Raw genomic sequence first — 16,983 nt, 5'->3', positions numbered from 1 at the left:
TAAAGTCCCAGCGCTATAAACACTCCCAGAGCACTGAAGCATGGGATTTGAATGCAGAAAGCATTTTCACAACGGACATGATGCAAACAGAACTGAAACCAATACGACAAAAAAACCCCCCTAATTTCTCAGAATTTGTATTTACGGTGCTTTCCTTGTTAAATCAAGCATCTTAAATAGAGGTACAACACTATACGCTTCATACTTTATCAAAACAACTTCATATGAACTGTTTCCTGTTTGCACAAAATCTGTCAACATAACCACTTCTCTTTGTGGAAGGTGTTCACTCTTGTTTTTATTTCAATTAGAAATCTCAACACTATTTAAAAATCTCTCACAATTCCCTGGCTGCTGGCTTGTAAAACAACAACACTAGGAAGTAGGGGTGTAACGATACATTCTCCAAGATTGCATTCACGATACTGGATTCACGATTCGATTCAATATGATTTTGAACAAAACTTTAATGAAGATAAACTTTGACTTAAAAGATTCCCTTTTTTTTATTCTGAATAATAAAGAAGGCAAAACAATGTGCATTTTTGTCTGGATGAAACGAAATGAATCAAAAATTATCTTTCTCATTTGTAAGTCGCTTTGGATAAAAGCGTCTGCTAAGTGAATAAATGTAAATGTAAAAATGACTAGGAACAGAGGTTTAATATGGTAAACAAAATGCACTACAGGTTATCTTAAAAATAAATAAATTGATCAATTCTCTCCGTAGCAGCGCCTGAGGCGTTATCTTACCCTGGAGATAGAGCTCCAAAGGTGGCTAAAGTGCAGCCTCTTCTTTGGGCACGGTGCGACGATGGTGTCGTCTGAAGGCTACTTAAGAGCTCTGTTTAACTCTTATAACCTGGTTGTGTAACACACATCAGTCTGAACAGTGTTTCGCAGTTTTTTTGTGATTGTTGCGGCCAAAAATGCTCGATTTTGCTGCTGGTTTTAAAAAAAATTATTTGTGGAGTTTTTGTGCTTTTTTGCAGAAAAATACTTGAATTGGCGAAACTGCAATCGCACAAAATTGTTTTCCACGGCCTTTCACAGTGATACTTGTTGGTAAATGACACATTTTAGCTGTAATATTGTCCAATGCATGTGAATCGATGACGGCTTTGACTGAATGTGTGTTGTGATGACATCACATGACGTGTCTTGGCCCAAATCTGCAGAAAATCTGTGGAAATTTTGTCGCAAACTCCTCCGAATATTGTGGAGTTTCCGTGATTTTGGGCTCATTTCTGCGATCACAAAATCCTGCAGGGACTGACAAATAATGAGTGTTGGGAGTTGTGATCAGGCGCTATCAGGTCACTTCACAACCGCAGATGATTCGCAATGGTGAAACATGAGATCATGTGACCAGCATGCTCCATACATTTTCATTTTATGGATGTCCAAACAGTGCAACTGCACTCGATACATAACTAATAGAGGGATAATTTACACAAAATAAATCGCACATTTCCACAATGCACATTGCTGCATCGTGATGTATCGTTACCCCTACTACACAGGTTTCCATTCCAATAATACCAAATTATTAGTAATGTTTCATCAATACTGACTTGTGCTAATGAAGTAAAATTTCAAAACTCTGTTAGAAAGGAAAGGAGAGAGACCATGTGAAAAAAAAAAAAAAGAAAAGAAAAACACAAGAACAACTTTAAATTTTACTGTAGGCTACAAACAAGTTTTATTCTAGGTGACGGGGTAAAAAAAAAAAAAAAGGACAAAAAGAAAGCATTTTTTCCCCTCATGTGCACAATTAACATCAAACTCACATATGTACATACTGAAAAACAAAAAGAAAGAAAGAAAGAAAAAGACAAGACACTACAAGCCTGATTGCTCCTGAAGGAACTATTGTGATGACTGCTCAATTCACTGCGACAGAGAGTATTTAAACAGTGACAAGCTTCCATCCAGCCACAGGACGACTTTTTCCACCTAGCAGATGAGAAAAGACTACACAGGGCTGCAGGAGATAAATGTGTTGTTTCACAGCGCCCTCAGCTGGACTGAGGGTGTCACATTCCTGCAACACACATACACATGCACACCTGAAGGGAAACCCAGAAGAGGAGGTGTAGATGGTTGGACTTCCACATCTGTTTTTTTTGTTTGTTTGTGTTTGTTTGTTTGTGTGTTTGTTTGTTTTTCTCTTCACACGATTATTAATCTCTTTGCTCCATTTTGACCTTGGGAGGCTTGAGGAACGTCCTGTTCTTCTTCTCCTTGCTTTTACCTTTGGCTTGGAAGTTTCGCCAGCTGTCCACACGTCCATCCCTCGAATCCTAAAAAAAAAAAAAAAAAAAAAAGAACAAAATGGGATTAAAATAAAAGATGAAATTATCTGCTAATTAAGTTAAGACGATCCTCACTGATTAACAGACAATTAATCCGATTTTAATCGACTTTCTCAATTAATGAAACGTGACTGATTGCAATGTTTGTCGCTTTATCTAGAGTTAGCTAATCTAACTCTAGATAAGGCTAGAGATTGCCTTTTACAGACACTGATGGAATAAATGATAAAGCTGAGATTAATATGGTTTAATTATTTGGCTGCATATTGATGATGCTCATTCATACGTTCTTTCATAATCTATCAGTGTTTGTATTCAGCATCTAATAGAAAGTGACGGAATACAGAGTTTTTAAAAACTTTTTGACCGGCTCCGATCAGCATCAACAGAGAAAAATGTCGAATCACTCAACAATCCAACATCCAGCTGATGTTATTATTACACCCTCACATACTCTCCTTAAACCAGAAAAGGCAGAAATGCTCATTTTCCTGACTTTTTTAGGCTAAAGGCTCCGGAAGATTAAATTATTTATTGTGATATTTAAAAAAAAAAATCAATCAATCAATATTGCACAAGCCTAATCCCTATTCATTACTATGCATTTCAGAATATTTTAAATATTAAAGAAATTTCATATTTAATATTAAAAGAAAATTTAATCAGAGTTTCCACATCATGCCTGAAAAGAAGCAGTTTCCCCAAGGTTAAGCATACCTCAAAGTTTTTCTGCCACTCTTTCTCTCTCTTCGCCTTCTCCTGTGTTTCAATCTCCTCCTCTCGTTGCCTTTTTCTGAAGAAAACAAAATAAGGTTCGACACAAAAATGGCAACACTAACAAACATGCAATGGGTCACAAACAGGGCTGAGCGATATGATGATATAATAATGTTATCGTGATTAAATTATATCACGATACACTTTTCTGATATATTGTGGGTACCGTGATGTATCTAATTATTTAAATTATATTTATTCCATGTGTACAAACTATGCTACATTTCTTTGTGATCATTTGATGCATATTGATGGCATACACAATTAGATAATATAATTATTATATTTAGCACACACACAGTGTGTATTATTTGTGCATTTTGCACTCATATTTGTTCAAGGTAAGTACAGAAAGGCAGAAGGAAGGATGGATGGATGAGCAGCTGGAGTACCTCTCGTGCATATCCTTGGCTTCTCTCTCCTTCCTCTTGATCTCCAGCTCGGCAAACAGCTTCATGGTCTGTTTATACACAGCCTGCCTGAACTAGGAGAAAACAGTGATTATGGCCTCCATATAGCTGTCAAGTTATTTTAAATAAAATGAGTTTGTCTGCACAGGTTGAAGTGGTCTGAGAGCTGGAGCCAGATAATGTTAATCTGTAGAACAATGATTAGATTTGCTCAGGAGCAATTAAAGGAACGGTTCAGCAAATGAGGCTCATCTAACAAGTAGTGGAAACCTGTGCAACACAAAACCACATCCAGTGATGGAGCTGAGCAAAATGGACAAAAACTTAATATATCACAGTTTTATGACCTCAAATGAAGCAGGTGACACATGAGCTGACACACCAGGGTTGTTGAGCTTTGTTTTGGTTATTTATCTTTTCACGTAACAGCAGTCTAACCTATTGCTAACGCCGCCATTTCCTTAGGCTGGTTGCTCGCAGTGGACGTGACAACGCGAACTTGTATACATAAAAGCTTTACTTTCCATTTTGTCACAAAGGAAAATAAATCAAACCTCAAGCACAAGAACTATGTACAGAAGTTTCAAGATAAAAACATCATTCCGATAAACACAATGACTACGTTTACATGGACAGCAGTAATCTAATTATTGACCTTACTCTGAGTAAGATAATATTGTGATTAAGGTGTTTACATGAGTCGCTTTTAGAATACTCCTTTCATGTTCCTGTTTTACATGTTATAGAACATAGATCGATTAACAGCACACGTCATTACGTCCCCACGCCACGCCATCCGACGTTCCCTCCAGAATTTCACGTATCGACATACAGTTGGTCTTCGTTGTGGGACCGTATACAGTTATGGGTGTTTTTATTTGAATTTTTACAAAAGCTTCAAGTGCGGTTAATTATTTGTCATGCTATACGTGCAAATAGACGATTGCTAGGGCCACCCTTCTTCCTCAACTTCAGTTCTATCATCAAAAACTAACGGTTATGTTACACAAAGGTGGGCGGTCTTTGTATAATACCGTGGCATATATTCTAAATAACATTTTTCTATCCAATCGAACACAGAATACCAACTAATCAATAAATAGTATGAACTTACTTAAAATTATAAATATTAAAACATTCAAACGACACCAAATCCTTAAAAGACACTAACATAGCCTACAAAAAGCCTAGCAGGTAACGTAAAAGATTAACCTATACTTGTGTTTTAATGAAAGTAAACGTTTTTCCATATCAAGTGTTTGTGTGTTTGGCCTGCAACAAGGAAATGGTTTGATGCTTCAGTAAAGCATTTACACCTCCCGCTGGAAGAAAAGTAGAATTGCGGGGAAGTCCCATCCCATAGGTAAACCGTCACAGTTACTAGAACAGCAAAATTATTCAGAATCCACATGCCATAACCAATGCCAACCCACATCCAAACGACAAAACTACCTCCTTGTTTAGGTACAAGTTCCTCATCATTCAGGTGAGCTGATGCCTGTTGTGTTCCAAGGAGTTTCACTCTGTGTCACGTTCCTCCATGAGTGTTTTTGTTACAGCGCACCTCTAGTAGCTCTTAGCGCTGGTCTTAGTGACGTAAATCATTTGATAAAAAGTTGCTTTTTCGACACCAAATCCATCAATAAGCATTTTTCTATCGTTCTACGATACACAGACATATCGCACAGCCATATCCAGTGATGTGAGACAGGTTTCGGACACAGTGGGAGCTAAACATGCCACTTTGTTCCTCAAGGCACTTTGGTATAATCTGGCACAAGACAACTAGAAGTGCATAAACTATTGAAATTGTAGGAATCCTGACCAAAAAACAAGTCGGACGATGAAGCCTGCTCAACGAACAAGTCGTGCCCTTCTAGTTAGTAATTTGTAGGGCTGGGCGATAGGACGAAAATATCAAATCACGATACTTGAGGACATTTCTACGATACACGATGTGTATCGCGATATATAATTTAGCTAACAAAAAGTCCGCAAAACAGTAGCCAAATAAACAAAAATACGCTAAACTGACTTTGACGATACGTTTCGTTAATGCCCACAAAGACAAAGAAGATTACGGTATTTTTTTTTCATCAAAAATCAACGGCATCCATTCGGTACCATTCAATTGTACTTATTTAAAAAATAATATCTACGATATCTCAGAAAAGTGTATCATGTATATCACTTACCACAATATCAATATTCTATCAATATATCGCCCAGCCCTGGTAATTTGTATGCCAGAACCACCCTTAAGAGATTAATATTAAATTCAGGATTTCAGACATTTGACCTTGCGGTGATCTTGACCCTGTGTGGATCAATTCCAAAATCTAATCAGTTCATTTGCTGGTTACAATCACAACTCCAGATAAACCCTATAAAACATTCAACCACTCGTTCCTGAGATATTGCGCCAAAGAGAGTCTTGGTTTGGGACTGCAGTTATGCGATACTTTCTAATATGACAAACTCCATTACCACTTCCGGGTCATCCTCCTCGATCACTGTGGACTTGCCGTCTTTCTTCAACTGCTTCCTCTTCTGATTCATCTGTCGACACAATAAAACAGTAAATCTCCGTATGATGAGCGCTTCACTACGACGTGCTGCTCAATGGGACACATTTAAATAGATGAGCTGTTATTAATTAAAGTTACAATACAATAAACACAACTCGTGTTAATTATTTCAGTCACGCCTAAGAATGATATTAATATCCCACAGAGAGAGCTCTTACATTATGCTCGATGTATTCTCTTCCTGCATGAATCACATCCACGGCCCTTTTCTTCTGCTCGGGATCCAGAAGCAGCTTGTACGCCTTATCGACCGCTGCAAAACATTCTCGGTGAGTTAGAAGGTAAGAAATACACTGCCAGGTTATCCAGCATGTAGACCGCGTTGTAGAAAAACAATTACTGAGTATTAATTAGGATGAGGAAATCAGATATTATTTTGGGACCATTGTCATTAACAAACTGTGAATGGAAATGATTAATAATACGTTCAAGATACACACCATACACTCGTTCCAGTGCCACACACACACACACACACGCACACACACACACCAGTGTCACGGCTATCCTCAGACCCACTACTCAAATATCCCCTCCTCAGATGTGGTCAACTGAAGGATGGTGTAAAGGGGAGCTGACAAAATATTCAATACAACCAAAGCACATGACTTGTATTTTTCCACGCTGTACGTGACACGCAAGCCCTATGGACAGTTCATTTAAAAACTGACAATAATTCAGTTCAAATTAATACGGTGAGGACACAGTCACCAAGCAAATATGTGGAGAAGGAAGCATAGAAGTTTGTTGACTTCTAACACAAACACACACACACACACCATGCTGCGTGCTGTAAGTAAAGTTTTTGTAAAACTTTAACCATGAAAAAAACCCGGACACGACAGAACTTCATGTGTTCTTTCGCCAGCCCGAGGTGCACGCTTCTTCTGTCGTCTTTGAGAAATAAGTAGAACTTCTGAAAGCAGAGAGTGAAGATTCACCTTCGAAGGCCTGCTGTGCTCGGTCTACATCGTCCTGGTTCTTATCCGGATGGACCAAAATGGACAACTGGAGGAATAGATTAGAAAGAAAAGTCATTTTAAAATAAAAAAAATATATAAAAAATAAATAAAATTAAAAATAAATAAATAAATATGTGAAGTAGATACACGACAGAGTAAAGAGAGGACTAAAAGTACCAAAGTACCTGGCGAAACCTCTTCTTCATCTCTTCATCGGTGGCCTCTGGGTCGATCTGTAAGACCTAAAAAATAAATAAATAAATAAATAAGAGGGAGAGAAGAAAAAAAACTGATGCTCAGGACAAACCACACTTACCATTTTAACCCTTTCATGCATAACATATTTACTGTATGAGCATACGTACATCTATTTTGTCAAAATATCACTTTTATAATTAAAAAAAGGCCTTGTGTAGGTATGCCGAGACAAAACAAAAATTATAAATACATTATACCAGGGGAAAATCTTAACAATAATATATATTGTTTCATCTTTGAAAATGTATTTGTTGTTAAAAAATAATAATAATTTTAAAAAATACCATTCAGGTAGGGTTGCAACTAACGATTATTTTCATAATCGATTAGTTGGCCGATTATATTCCGGTTAATCGATTAATTGGATGGGGGCAAACTTTTGGGTTAGTAAAAAACTAAAGTGTTCCATACTTCTAAAATATTTCCATAATATTACTATACTATATTATAACTATACTATATAATACTATATTACCCTTCTAAAATTCATACACTAGACCAGTGGTTCTCAACCTTTTGTGAGCTTTGGACCCCTTGACTATTTCAAACAATCCACAAGGACCCCCTCACTCCACAACAATTATAAGCTATATAATAAACAGTCATTTCTATATATTGTTTCTTTATTTTATTAATATTTAACATTAATAATATTAACATTAATATCGAATCAAAACTTTTGAAGATTTAATTTTTTACATTTTATTGTTGGTGTGACATTTAATTTGACTCTCTGAATTATCCTTTGTTTATTTTATCCATCAATGCGACACTTGAACTGGTCTACCACTCAGAGGTTTTTGCAAATTATCATTTCATTTGTAAATAAATTTTAAATAAATTCATCAATGGACGATCGTCAGCTCAGCTAACGTGATATTTGCGAATAACCAAATTGATTAATTTTAAAACATCTCATTTGAAAATGTTTTGATACATTTAATAAACAAAAAATTATATAAAATATTATTTAAACATTTTAAAAACTTTCCTACAGACCCCCTGCAATTACACCACTGACCACTAGGGGTCCGCAGACCCCCGGGTAAGAAACACTGCACTAGCGGGTAGAGTACGTAGTGCATAGTGTAAGTGTATAGTACGTTATTTGGGACACAACTTTAGTATTTAATCTCTGAAGCATGTTTTCGGAACAGAAGTAACGTAATGAGTAAATGTACCGCATGCCGACCGACTAAACGATAATGAGATTCGCTGACAACGATTTTTATAATCGATTATTATCGATTTTATTGATTAGTTGTTGCAGCTCTACATTCAGGTCTAAAATATTTAATGTTGAAGACATTTCTCTTTTATAAATATCAGAATTCTATTACAGAAAATTTCATTTGTATTTTAGAAATATTGAATTCTAATATTTCTAAAATAGAATTGAAATTTTCTGTCTAAGATATACTAGAGGCATGCTGCATCGAGTACGACGAACAACCTAACAGTCTAGAGAGCAACAGAAATCAGGATAATGATTTATGTTAAATTACAGTAATGCTGTCAATCCTTCTGGAGGTGATTTACATCCTACATTTCCCTAAAATATAAAAAGAGAGCCTTAAATTGACTGGTTGCAAGTGTGAACACTATAAATGAAAAGGTTAAACGCATGCACTTGCAACATGCTTTCATCATAAAGGCAGCAGACAGACGGGTTCACCTCACCTCAAACGGGTTCAGATTGAAATACGTCGAGCCGGGCCGCAACAACCGCTCTATCTGCTGTTTGGATGTCAGTACAGAGTCTCGCTTTTCAATTTGCTTCACCTGTAAGAAGGAAGAAAAAATAAAGATGTGTACAGTGATCAGAGAGAATATAAGGAAATAACAGTCAACAAGTGTATAAGAAACCTATTGCTGCTACAGATGGTATACCAATTGCTCCGACCCTACCAACAATTTACAGTTTACAGCCCATGTTCTGTGTATTTATCATCCGGTGTATTTATTATCCAGCAGTCGTCTCACACTGATGAGAATTTGCACTTTATCTAGTCTTGCATACTGTTGTGTTGCACTGTGGTCCTGGAGAAACAACATCTCATTCCAAGCTATAAAGAGGAACGACAATAAAAACCAACATGACTCAACTACGAGATCAGGCTGTCAACCGCAAAGAAATAGAGCACGCAACAGTTAAACTCCCCGTGTGGTGTCTTGAAACACGTAGCATTATTCGACGTGTTGATGAAATTTCCACTGAAGCAGGAAGTCAGGGCGGGACATATTTAGTTGCTCCTCCCCCTTTTTTAAATAGCCAATCGCGTTTAGCTTACCTCACAGCCAGGAAACCTACAACTGTTGGGGGCGGGACACTTCAGATTGTAGAGAGCATTTGATTGGACAGAAAACCTGATGAGACGCTGAAGTGCAGAATGATGTCATCAAAACTGTTGATCCGTATCGTGGTAGAGACAGACGGTACATTTTGAACGCATAGATCTTCTAAATTCAAATTTTGGCATTGTTTTGGAGCAACACTAGCTTATAGATAACCTTAAGGCTGACCTATCCATACTAAAAGCCACAAAACTTCCATTTTAATTTCATGGGGACTTTACATTAATATATTAATATATCCTTGGACTGCTTATGTGGGCTTGTGGTAGGGACGACCGCGGTCTGGATACGGACCCAGCGTTCAGTATTTCAGTGGACCGAATCGAGGACTTTTGTCAAAGACAATGTACTTTTAAAAAATAATAAATAAATAAACAAATAAAAATACATTTAAAAAAAAAAAAAAAACAGACCATCATTCAAGGACTCTAAACATGAAGAACATGAACTTTCACACCTCCTGTTGCAGATGAACTGAGCATGTGTAATCCTAAAGCTCTAACATAAAACCAAGTATAAATAATGACATCAAATTTAACGTCAAAACCTGGAAACTTATTGTTAATATGATTTCAACTAAACTAGCTTGGCTTCTTTGGGTGGAAAGGTAAAGTATGTATATGGGTGTGTGTAAATAAATGTTTATATATGCTGTGATGATTAAATAAAAACAATTTATGATACACATTTAACTCAAGAGCGTAATATTTCAATAACTGGATTGTGTTTATGATCGTAAGAGGTGTAACATGATATATTTGTTTTTAATAGAAGGAATCTACAATGAAAAAAAAATCCTGGACCCACTGAAGACTGTTTAAAACTATTAGAAATTATAAACAAATATATTGTGTTTGCTACATTCTTATTAGGTTCAGGTTAAAAGAAATACACTTAAGAAAAGAGCCAAAGCAAAGCAGGCAGCTGGAATTTAAATGTAAATCTTTATGTAGGAGAAGATACAGTTTTACAGGTAATCCACAAAACTTGTACAAAGAAAGAAACAGCGATATGAAGGCATTTGTGTGTCTTGATGGCTGTGTCCTGAACGCCTCTACACACCCTACTGTATATCTGCGCACTTAAGTAAGAATAAAACGGCGGCTTCGGCGCCCTACATAGTGCACTACACCTACCGATAAGAAACGGTTTGGAATACAACCCGCGCTCGATGTGTTTCAAACGCGCCGGTTAAAACCAAGGCACAACTCTGCGTCTTTATATATATATATATATATTAGACGTTATATTAGTGAACATGCAGCTAGTTTAATGGCACGTTGACACGTATGACGTGGAATAGAAAAAACTATAAACAGGCTGGAGATATAACCAGGCAACAGTGAGCAGCTAGCTAACGCTGACAGACTCGCAGTGTGTATGCACCCAAACACGCTTCTCAGTCTACAAGGTCAAGCTAAATGAAACGGATTACAAACAGAAATGAAGCTGCCTTTGAGTAATCTGTTATGGACACGTTAAAAATTGAGTTCACCTCTGTATAAAACGTCTCAAATGCCTCATCCCTGGTGCTACTCTGAGCCGCGGAGGCGCCCGCTGAAGCCGCCATTTTGGACCTAGACCTCCTTGCGGATGTGACGTGATGCAAGCGGAAGTACGCTTAACTAGAGCTATTTTTTTGCCAAATTAAAGAGTTATCAAATTGGATATATCCTGATAATGACCCACTGTGCTCTTTTCGGGGTGTTGTGGATGAATCTGTCCCCACACCCTTTTTTGGGAATGTTGCAATATTTTGGAGAAAATTATTTTTGTTTATACGTTCAACTCTTTTGGATAGTTTTATTTTTCTTCTTTTTTAATAGAACTCTAAATAATATCTTTTTGCATAAATGTATTTATTTTTCCAGCTAAATATTCTTTTATACATAAGTGTAGCCTACAGTTTTGTATATAAAACCCTCCCCGCCCCCCCCCCCTTTTTTTTTTTTTTTTTTTTTAGGTAAATACTTGAAATATTATCTGGATAAGCTTTACCTACAGCAAAGCTTTAAAATCCACCTCATTGTGTAATATATATAGATACACACAATGTTTTTCACATTCTAGTAATGTATATGTGAATGACTGTGGACTGTGTATACCCCTGGCCTGTTTCTTTAAAAAAAAAAATTGTGAAACCCTTGCACACAAACGGTTATTTGGTGTTTTTTTTTTTTTTTTTTTTTTTTTTTTAATTGCAGTTCGAAAATTAGAACAAAAAACAAAGCCAGGGGATACACTTTCATTGCACAACACAGTAGAGGACTTGGGATTGGGATCCTGCCAGACCCAACGCAAATCTTGCGGGAGAGGGCAGTTTTACCTTTGCTGCGGGTGGGAGCGGGCGGTTTTACCTTTGCTGCGGGTGGGAGTGGGCGTTCAAAAAATATAGCGCAGGTCCGGTTTGGCGCGTAACAATAATGGAGTCAACAAATGAAGTTGAGAAGAAAATTAAAGCAGCTACTTACTTCACAAAAACAAAGCAAGACAAGTCCGACATTTAGAAACAATTTTCAGTTATTATTGAAAGAAATGGAAAAGAATTGAACTTTGCAAGTTGTAAACACCTCTGGGTTGAGGCGACACACCTGCTCCGTTCTCCAGGGTGTATCAGGGTGCAACCAAAGCCTGTCGATGTTGAAATAGCGGACTATCTCCGCACCTGACTCTCAGACAACCCAGATCCAGACAGTGTGCTTGAATGGTGGGAGTTCAACAGAGAGTGTATTCCTGCACTCTCAAAACTTGTACGTTTCATTTTGAGTACCCCTTCATCTCGTCCGCAGTTAGAGAGGGCATTTAGTGTGTGCAAGCGGATGTTGGAAGAGAGACGCACAAGCCTGGGACCGCAGTCGAACAGTAACATTCTCCTCCTCCATAGCAATCTGGAGTATTTTAGGCCAAGTTATTCATAATTTCATTCATTCATTAAGTGACTACGTTTAATGTCTTATAGTATTAGTTATTTTATTTTTGCTAGATGTTAATTAGCTACATAAACATTTCCTATTTATTTTACTTTTTATTTTATTTGTTTTAGAGGCTATTAAATTAGTTTAATATTTATTTAGGCTATTTTTATAAGTAATTCAATTAAATATTGTGCCTTGTTTGGTTACCAGAGTTTAACTATTAGACTATTGTTAGGTGTGTGTGTGTGTGTGTGTGTGTTCTTACACATACTTTTAAATAGGCCTGTGTTTTTAGGCTTCGCTAGTTGTGATGTTTTAAAAGTTGATGGAGTTTTATAAAAGGCTAATAAAAATTGGTCCAATGTGTTTGTCATGTGTGGTGCTTTACTTGTGCTTTTTACTTATGGTCAGTTTAATTAAACGCAATGTTTTATGTCTGTTATTCTGAGCGTTTAGCACGGGCCTAACATTTGTGTAAATTTTTCACAATATCTAGGCTACAAGCTTTGACAGAATGTTTGCGGGTGCGGGTTGGAGTGGAACACCCACGTTGCGGGAATGAGCAGTAATGGTCAGAAATTCAGCAGGAGCGGGATTAAGAAATCAGTCCAGCGCAGGGCTCTATGAAACAGCAATATAAAATCAAACGTCAGGTTTTTATAAGTTAAATATACGTCATATGTAGGTAATAAAACATTTGGGCAGTGTTGTTACATCAAAATAATTAATGACAAAGACCTAGTGACGAAACACCCAAAAGTTGATTATTTTCCAATAACAGCATACCCTGAAGTGTTTTATTCCGCTTAAGCCACATCAATTTGTCTGTGATTAATATTTTTTATTTCTTAAGCAATGTTGATTAATTTCATCCACTTATAGTTACATTTGATGTTGTGGAAGGTCTTTGAGACAAGTTAGTCCTGTTAACATTTCCTCGAGCTACAGAGGTGCTTGAAAGTTTGTTTTTCCTCAATAAAAAATGACCAAATATAAAATTTTTGTCTCATTTGTTAAATTGGGTTCATGTGATCTACTTTTAGGACTTGTGTGAAATTCTAAATGATTAAAAGGTTATATTTCTGCAGATATATGGAAAATTCTACAAAGTTTCAAGCACCACTGTATAAACAGTCATACCTTCACCAGCCTCTTGAAATCTGTCGTTCTCTTAAAGTTGAAGTTAAAATGAGAAACCAGTAAAGTACAAAGTCCTCTGTCCTGAAGACTCCTGTTGTGTAACTGTCACAAAGTGCTGGAACTGGAGACTCCTTCTATAAATGTTCAATAAACATTTTACAGAAAGATTCACAATATCAGCTATTATAAATTTTTTATTTACAATGAACACATTGCATCATCGTTCTTAGAATACATGGCATGTCTGACATACAAGTCCCTGTGAACGAGCTGTTTCTACAGAAACAATGAGGTATTAGAACAAGTGCATTAAATATAAACCTGTGATCTGGAATAAGCCAGCACTACTATGAGAGCAGCAACAGAAAATGAATCCACACCTGCTGAAAAATCAGCAGTAATTTAACAGCACTGTTATATGTCAGAAACTAGCCACTAGGGGTAGCTCGAAATGCAGGTCCCAAACCCAGACAAAATGGGAGGGTTGCATCAGGAAGGGCATCCAGCATAAAACCTGTTCCAAATCAAATATGTGGACCAACGAGCACCACTAACAAGAGAAGCCGAAAGAACAACATTATGTCAGAAAACACCATCTCAAACCTTGAAGGCCAGGCATGGAAATAATTGAGACCACAGAGACAACTCTGAAAAAAGTTACTTTTATGTTTAAACTGAATAACTTCATCCTGACAACATTGCATTTATTTTCTCATATGGAAGATTTACATATTTATGACATTTATCAGACACCCTAATCCAGAGCAACTTACCTTTAGACAACAGAGAAGTTGAGGGTTAATGGCCTTGCTCAACAGCCCAGCAGCAGCAGATTGGTGTGCTGGGATTTGAACTTGCATCCTTCCAAACTGAAGCTTCCTGTTTTAACCACTGAGCTACGACTGCCCTGCGTATGTTCCAAGAGGACAGTGCGATAGTGTTCCTGGAGCTCAATACTAGCCTACGGATTTACTAACTAATTAATTTATTGGCCATATATGCCTAAACCAAATAAAGCTAATTATTAAAAAAGTGCTAACAGGAACTTGGGTATGACCGTCATTAGACTTTTAACTTTAAGTCTCTTGTATCAAACTGATGTTGTTAACGGTTCAGGGATAGAGACTTTGAAACACTATGATAGAAATATGGAGGTGAAAGCAGATGAAGCAGCCTACTGGAGGTAAGAGTGAATGAAAAGTACTCAAAGGCATAAGGTGTCACTTCCCCCTATTATTAACATGTAATTTTACATGTTAACTGATATTAAGGTCATTTACAGTGATGTTATGAACATGGCAAGATTGTTTGACGGTAGATTGTGCTTTAAAAATGATCCTGAAAACAATCAAGGCTTTATTGTTTTGTATGTCCTCATCAAAGCAAAAGTAATTCCTAACGTCACATTTTGCTGAATCGTTTTTAGACGCGAGCGTGAAGCTCGGCAGACAAGGCGTTGATTTTAAGCAGCGGTTTGGCACTGTGAGATGTGAGCTCTCGCACGGAAATGTGAAAACCTCACGCAGGCCAAATAAACCGAATGCCTTGAGTTTGACGTGATTTAATTACAGTATTTGATAACAGGGAAAATTTGGAGGGACGTAGCCCAACCCAGCTCTAGCTGAGGGGTGGGAATTGCACAAGACTAAAGAATATCAGTTAAAAAACTAAAATAAAATTCAGACACATAGCAATCCTTCAATCTGCTCAAGGCATCAAATAAAAAAAAAAATTCATGATGATATAATCGGAATGTCTCCTGACAATACTGATGACGCGGTACTGAGCGTAACTTTATTTATGTACACTACAGCATCGCACACATATGCGGTTTTTGAACACCACATTCCAGATTTATATCTGAGGAGACCTGGGGTGCAGTTCATCCCAAAGATGTTCAGTAGGGTTGAGGTCAGGGCTCTGTGCAGAAGTTCTTCCACTTCAACCTTAACACACAGTGTCTTCATGGAGCTCGCTTTGTGTACAGGGGCGTCGTCATGCTGGAACAGGTTTGAGTTCCAGTTAAGGGAAATTGTAAAGCTACAGCATACAGAGACATTCTATACAATTGTGTGCTTCAGACTTTGTGGTAATAGTTTAGGGAAGAACCACATATAGGTGTGATGGTCAGGTCTTCACATATTTTTGGCCATATTGTGTATATTGATAAAGTGACAAAAATTATCGAAAATAATTTTTTTTTTGACTGCATCAGAGATGTGTTGTGCAAATATATTAACGTCATGGTTTCTTTAAAGTGTGTTATATTGACCCGAAACAAGGCGGATACTTTGCACCCACACTCTGGGCTTTGTATCTGCGCTGCAGGGTGAACCCGATGAGCGGAAAAATCAGGTGCGCACACATGCGAGACACAAGGAGAGAAGTTTGGAGCACCCTGAGGTCTCTGAAAATCCAGGGGCTTCTGAGGTATGATGTTGGGACCCACAAGGAAATGCTTTGCTCTGGAAAGAAAGGATGGAGAAGACAACAAAGGGTTATAAAAATAGCAAACTCTTTGGCATATTCATTACAAAGTACATACAGTAATCAAAGATAATTTAACACCACTACTGTACATGCACTACATGCACAATTATAAGAAGTATTCTTACCCTGATATAAAGTGGTATATAGATAGCACGCAGTGTGTCCCACTGATGGAGGACACCGTAGTTTTCTGGACAACCACATACGTAAACACAGTGGTCTACTTACCTCCATAACAGTAATTACCAACGGCATTCGATTTTCTATTTCGTTTATTATGTATAAATGTTTTTATCTAAGCAATTTACTATGCACTGAGACTCACTATCAGAACAAAGAAAAATCAGTTTATGCATGTTAAGTAACAGGCGCGCGCACACACACTAATATTGGCACCCTTGGGAAATATGAGCAAAGGCGGCTGTGAAAATTTGTCTTCTTTGTTTAATCTTTTGTTAAAAATAACTCACAAAATACTCTGCTCTCATGGATATCAAACAATTGTGCACAAAACACATATACATACATATATAATGTTAATTATGTGTTTGCAACAATTATTGGTACCCTTTTAGTCAATACTTTGACTCCCTTTGCCAAGCTAACAGCTGAGTCTTCTCCTATAATGCCTGATGAGGTTGGAGAATACATGGCAAGGGATCCGAGACCATTCCTCCATATAGAATCTCTCCAGATCCTTCACATTTTGAGGTCCACGCTGGTGGACTCTCCTCTTCAGTTCACCCCACAGGTTTTCTATGGGGTTCAGGTCA

The 16,983-nt window shown here is 37.3% G+C and overlaps 2 protein-coding genes across 9 annotated transcripts in view; both read right to left on the bottom strand.

The window, feature by feature from the left end:
* Positions 1–52: 52 nt before the first annotated feature.
* dnajc8 (DnaJ (Hsp40) homolog, subfamily C, member 8) lies at positions 53–11,268 on the bottom strand. Its single transcript, XM_053641722.1, has 9 exons — positions 11,161–11,268; positions 8,991–9,092; positions 7,238–7,294; positions 7,032–7,098; positions 6,249–6,343; positions 5,990–6,061; positions 3,485–3,576; positions 3,033–3,108; positions 53–2,303 (listed from the first exon to the last, which is right to left on the bottom strand). The coding sequence occupies exons 1-9, from the start codon at positions 11,233–11,235 to the stop codon at positions 2,184–2,186; spliced, it is 756 nt and encodes a 251-aa protein (XP_053497697.1). The 5' UTR covers positions 11,236–11,268; the 3' UTR covers positions 53–2,183.
* Positions 11,269–13,898: 2,630 nt separating this feature from the next.
* Positions 13,899–16,983, bottom strand: part of LOC128617903 (heterogeneous nuclear ribonucleoprotein R) — a 24,811-nt gene continuing 21,726 nt past the window's right edge. For 5 of the 8 annotated variants that reach the window (XR_008387631.1, XR_008387628.1, XR_008387632.1 and 2 more), the window contains one exon: positions 13,899–16,185. The gene's annotated coding sequence lies outside the window, so the exon portion shown is untranslated. Of the gene's footprint in view, positions 16,186–16,335; positions 16,401–16,983 lie in introns of all 8 variants that reach the window. The other 3 variants (XR_008387630.1, XR_008387634.1, XR_008387633.1) reach the window with 3 other exon arrangements.

This window comes from Ictalurus furcatus, chromosome 14 (genome assembly GCF_023375685.1).
Source record: "Ictalurus furcatus strain D&B chromosome 14, Billie_1.0, whole genome shotgun sequence".
Lineage (NCBI taxonomy): Eukaryota > Metazoa > Chordata > Actinopteri > Siluriformes > Ictaluridae > Ictalurus > Ictalurus furcatus.
This window is presented reverse-complemented; position numbering and strand designations above follow the sequence as displayed.

Bases quoted from the DNA above. Each gene is read 5' to 3' on its own strand.
- dnajc8 (XM_053641722.1), bottom strand. From the start codon at position 11,235: ATGGCGGCTTCAGCGGGCGCCTCCGCGGCTCAGAGTAGCACCAGGGAT. The intron at 6,344-7,031 runs GTGAATCTTCAC...AATGTTTTGCAG, and splicing joins AGCACAGCAGGCCTTCGAAG to CGGTCGATAAGGCGTACAAG. The intron at 3,109-3,484 runs GTACTCCAGCTG...TGTTTTCTTCAG, and splicing joins GCCAAGGATATGCACGAGAG to AAAAAGGCAACGAGAGGAGG.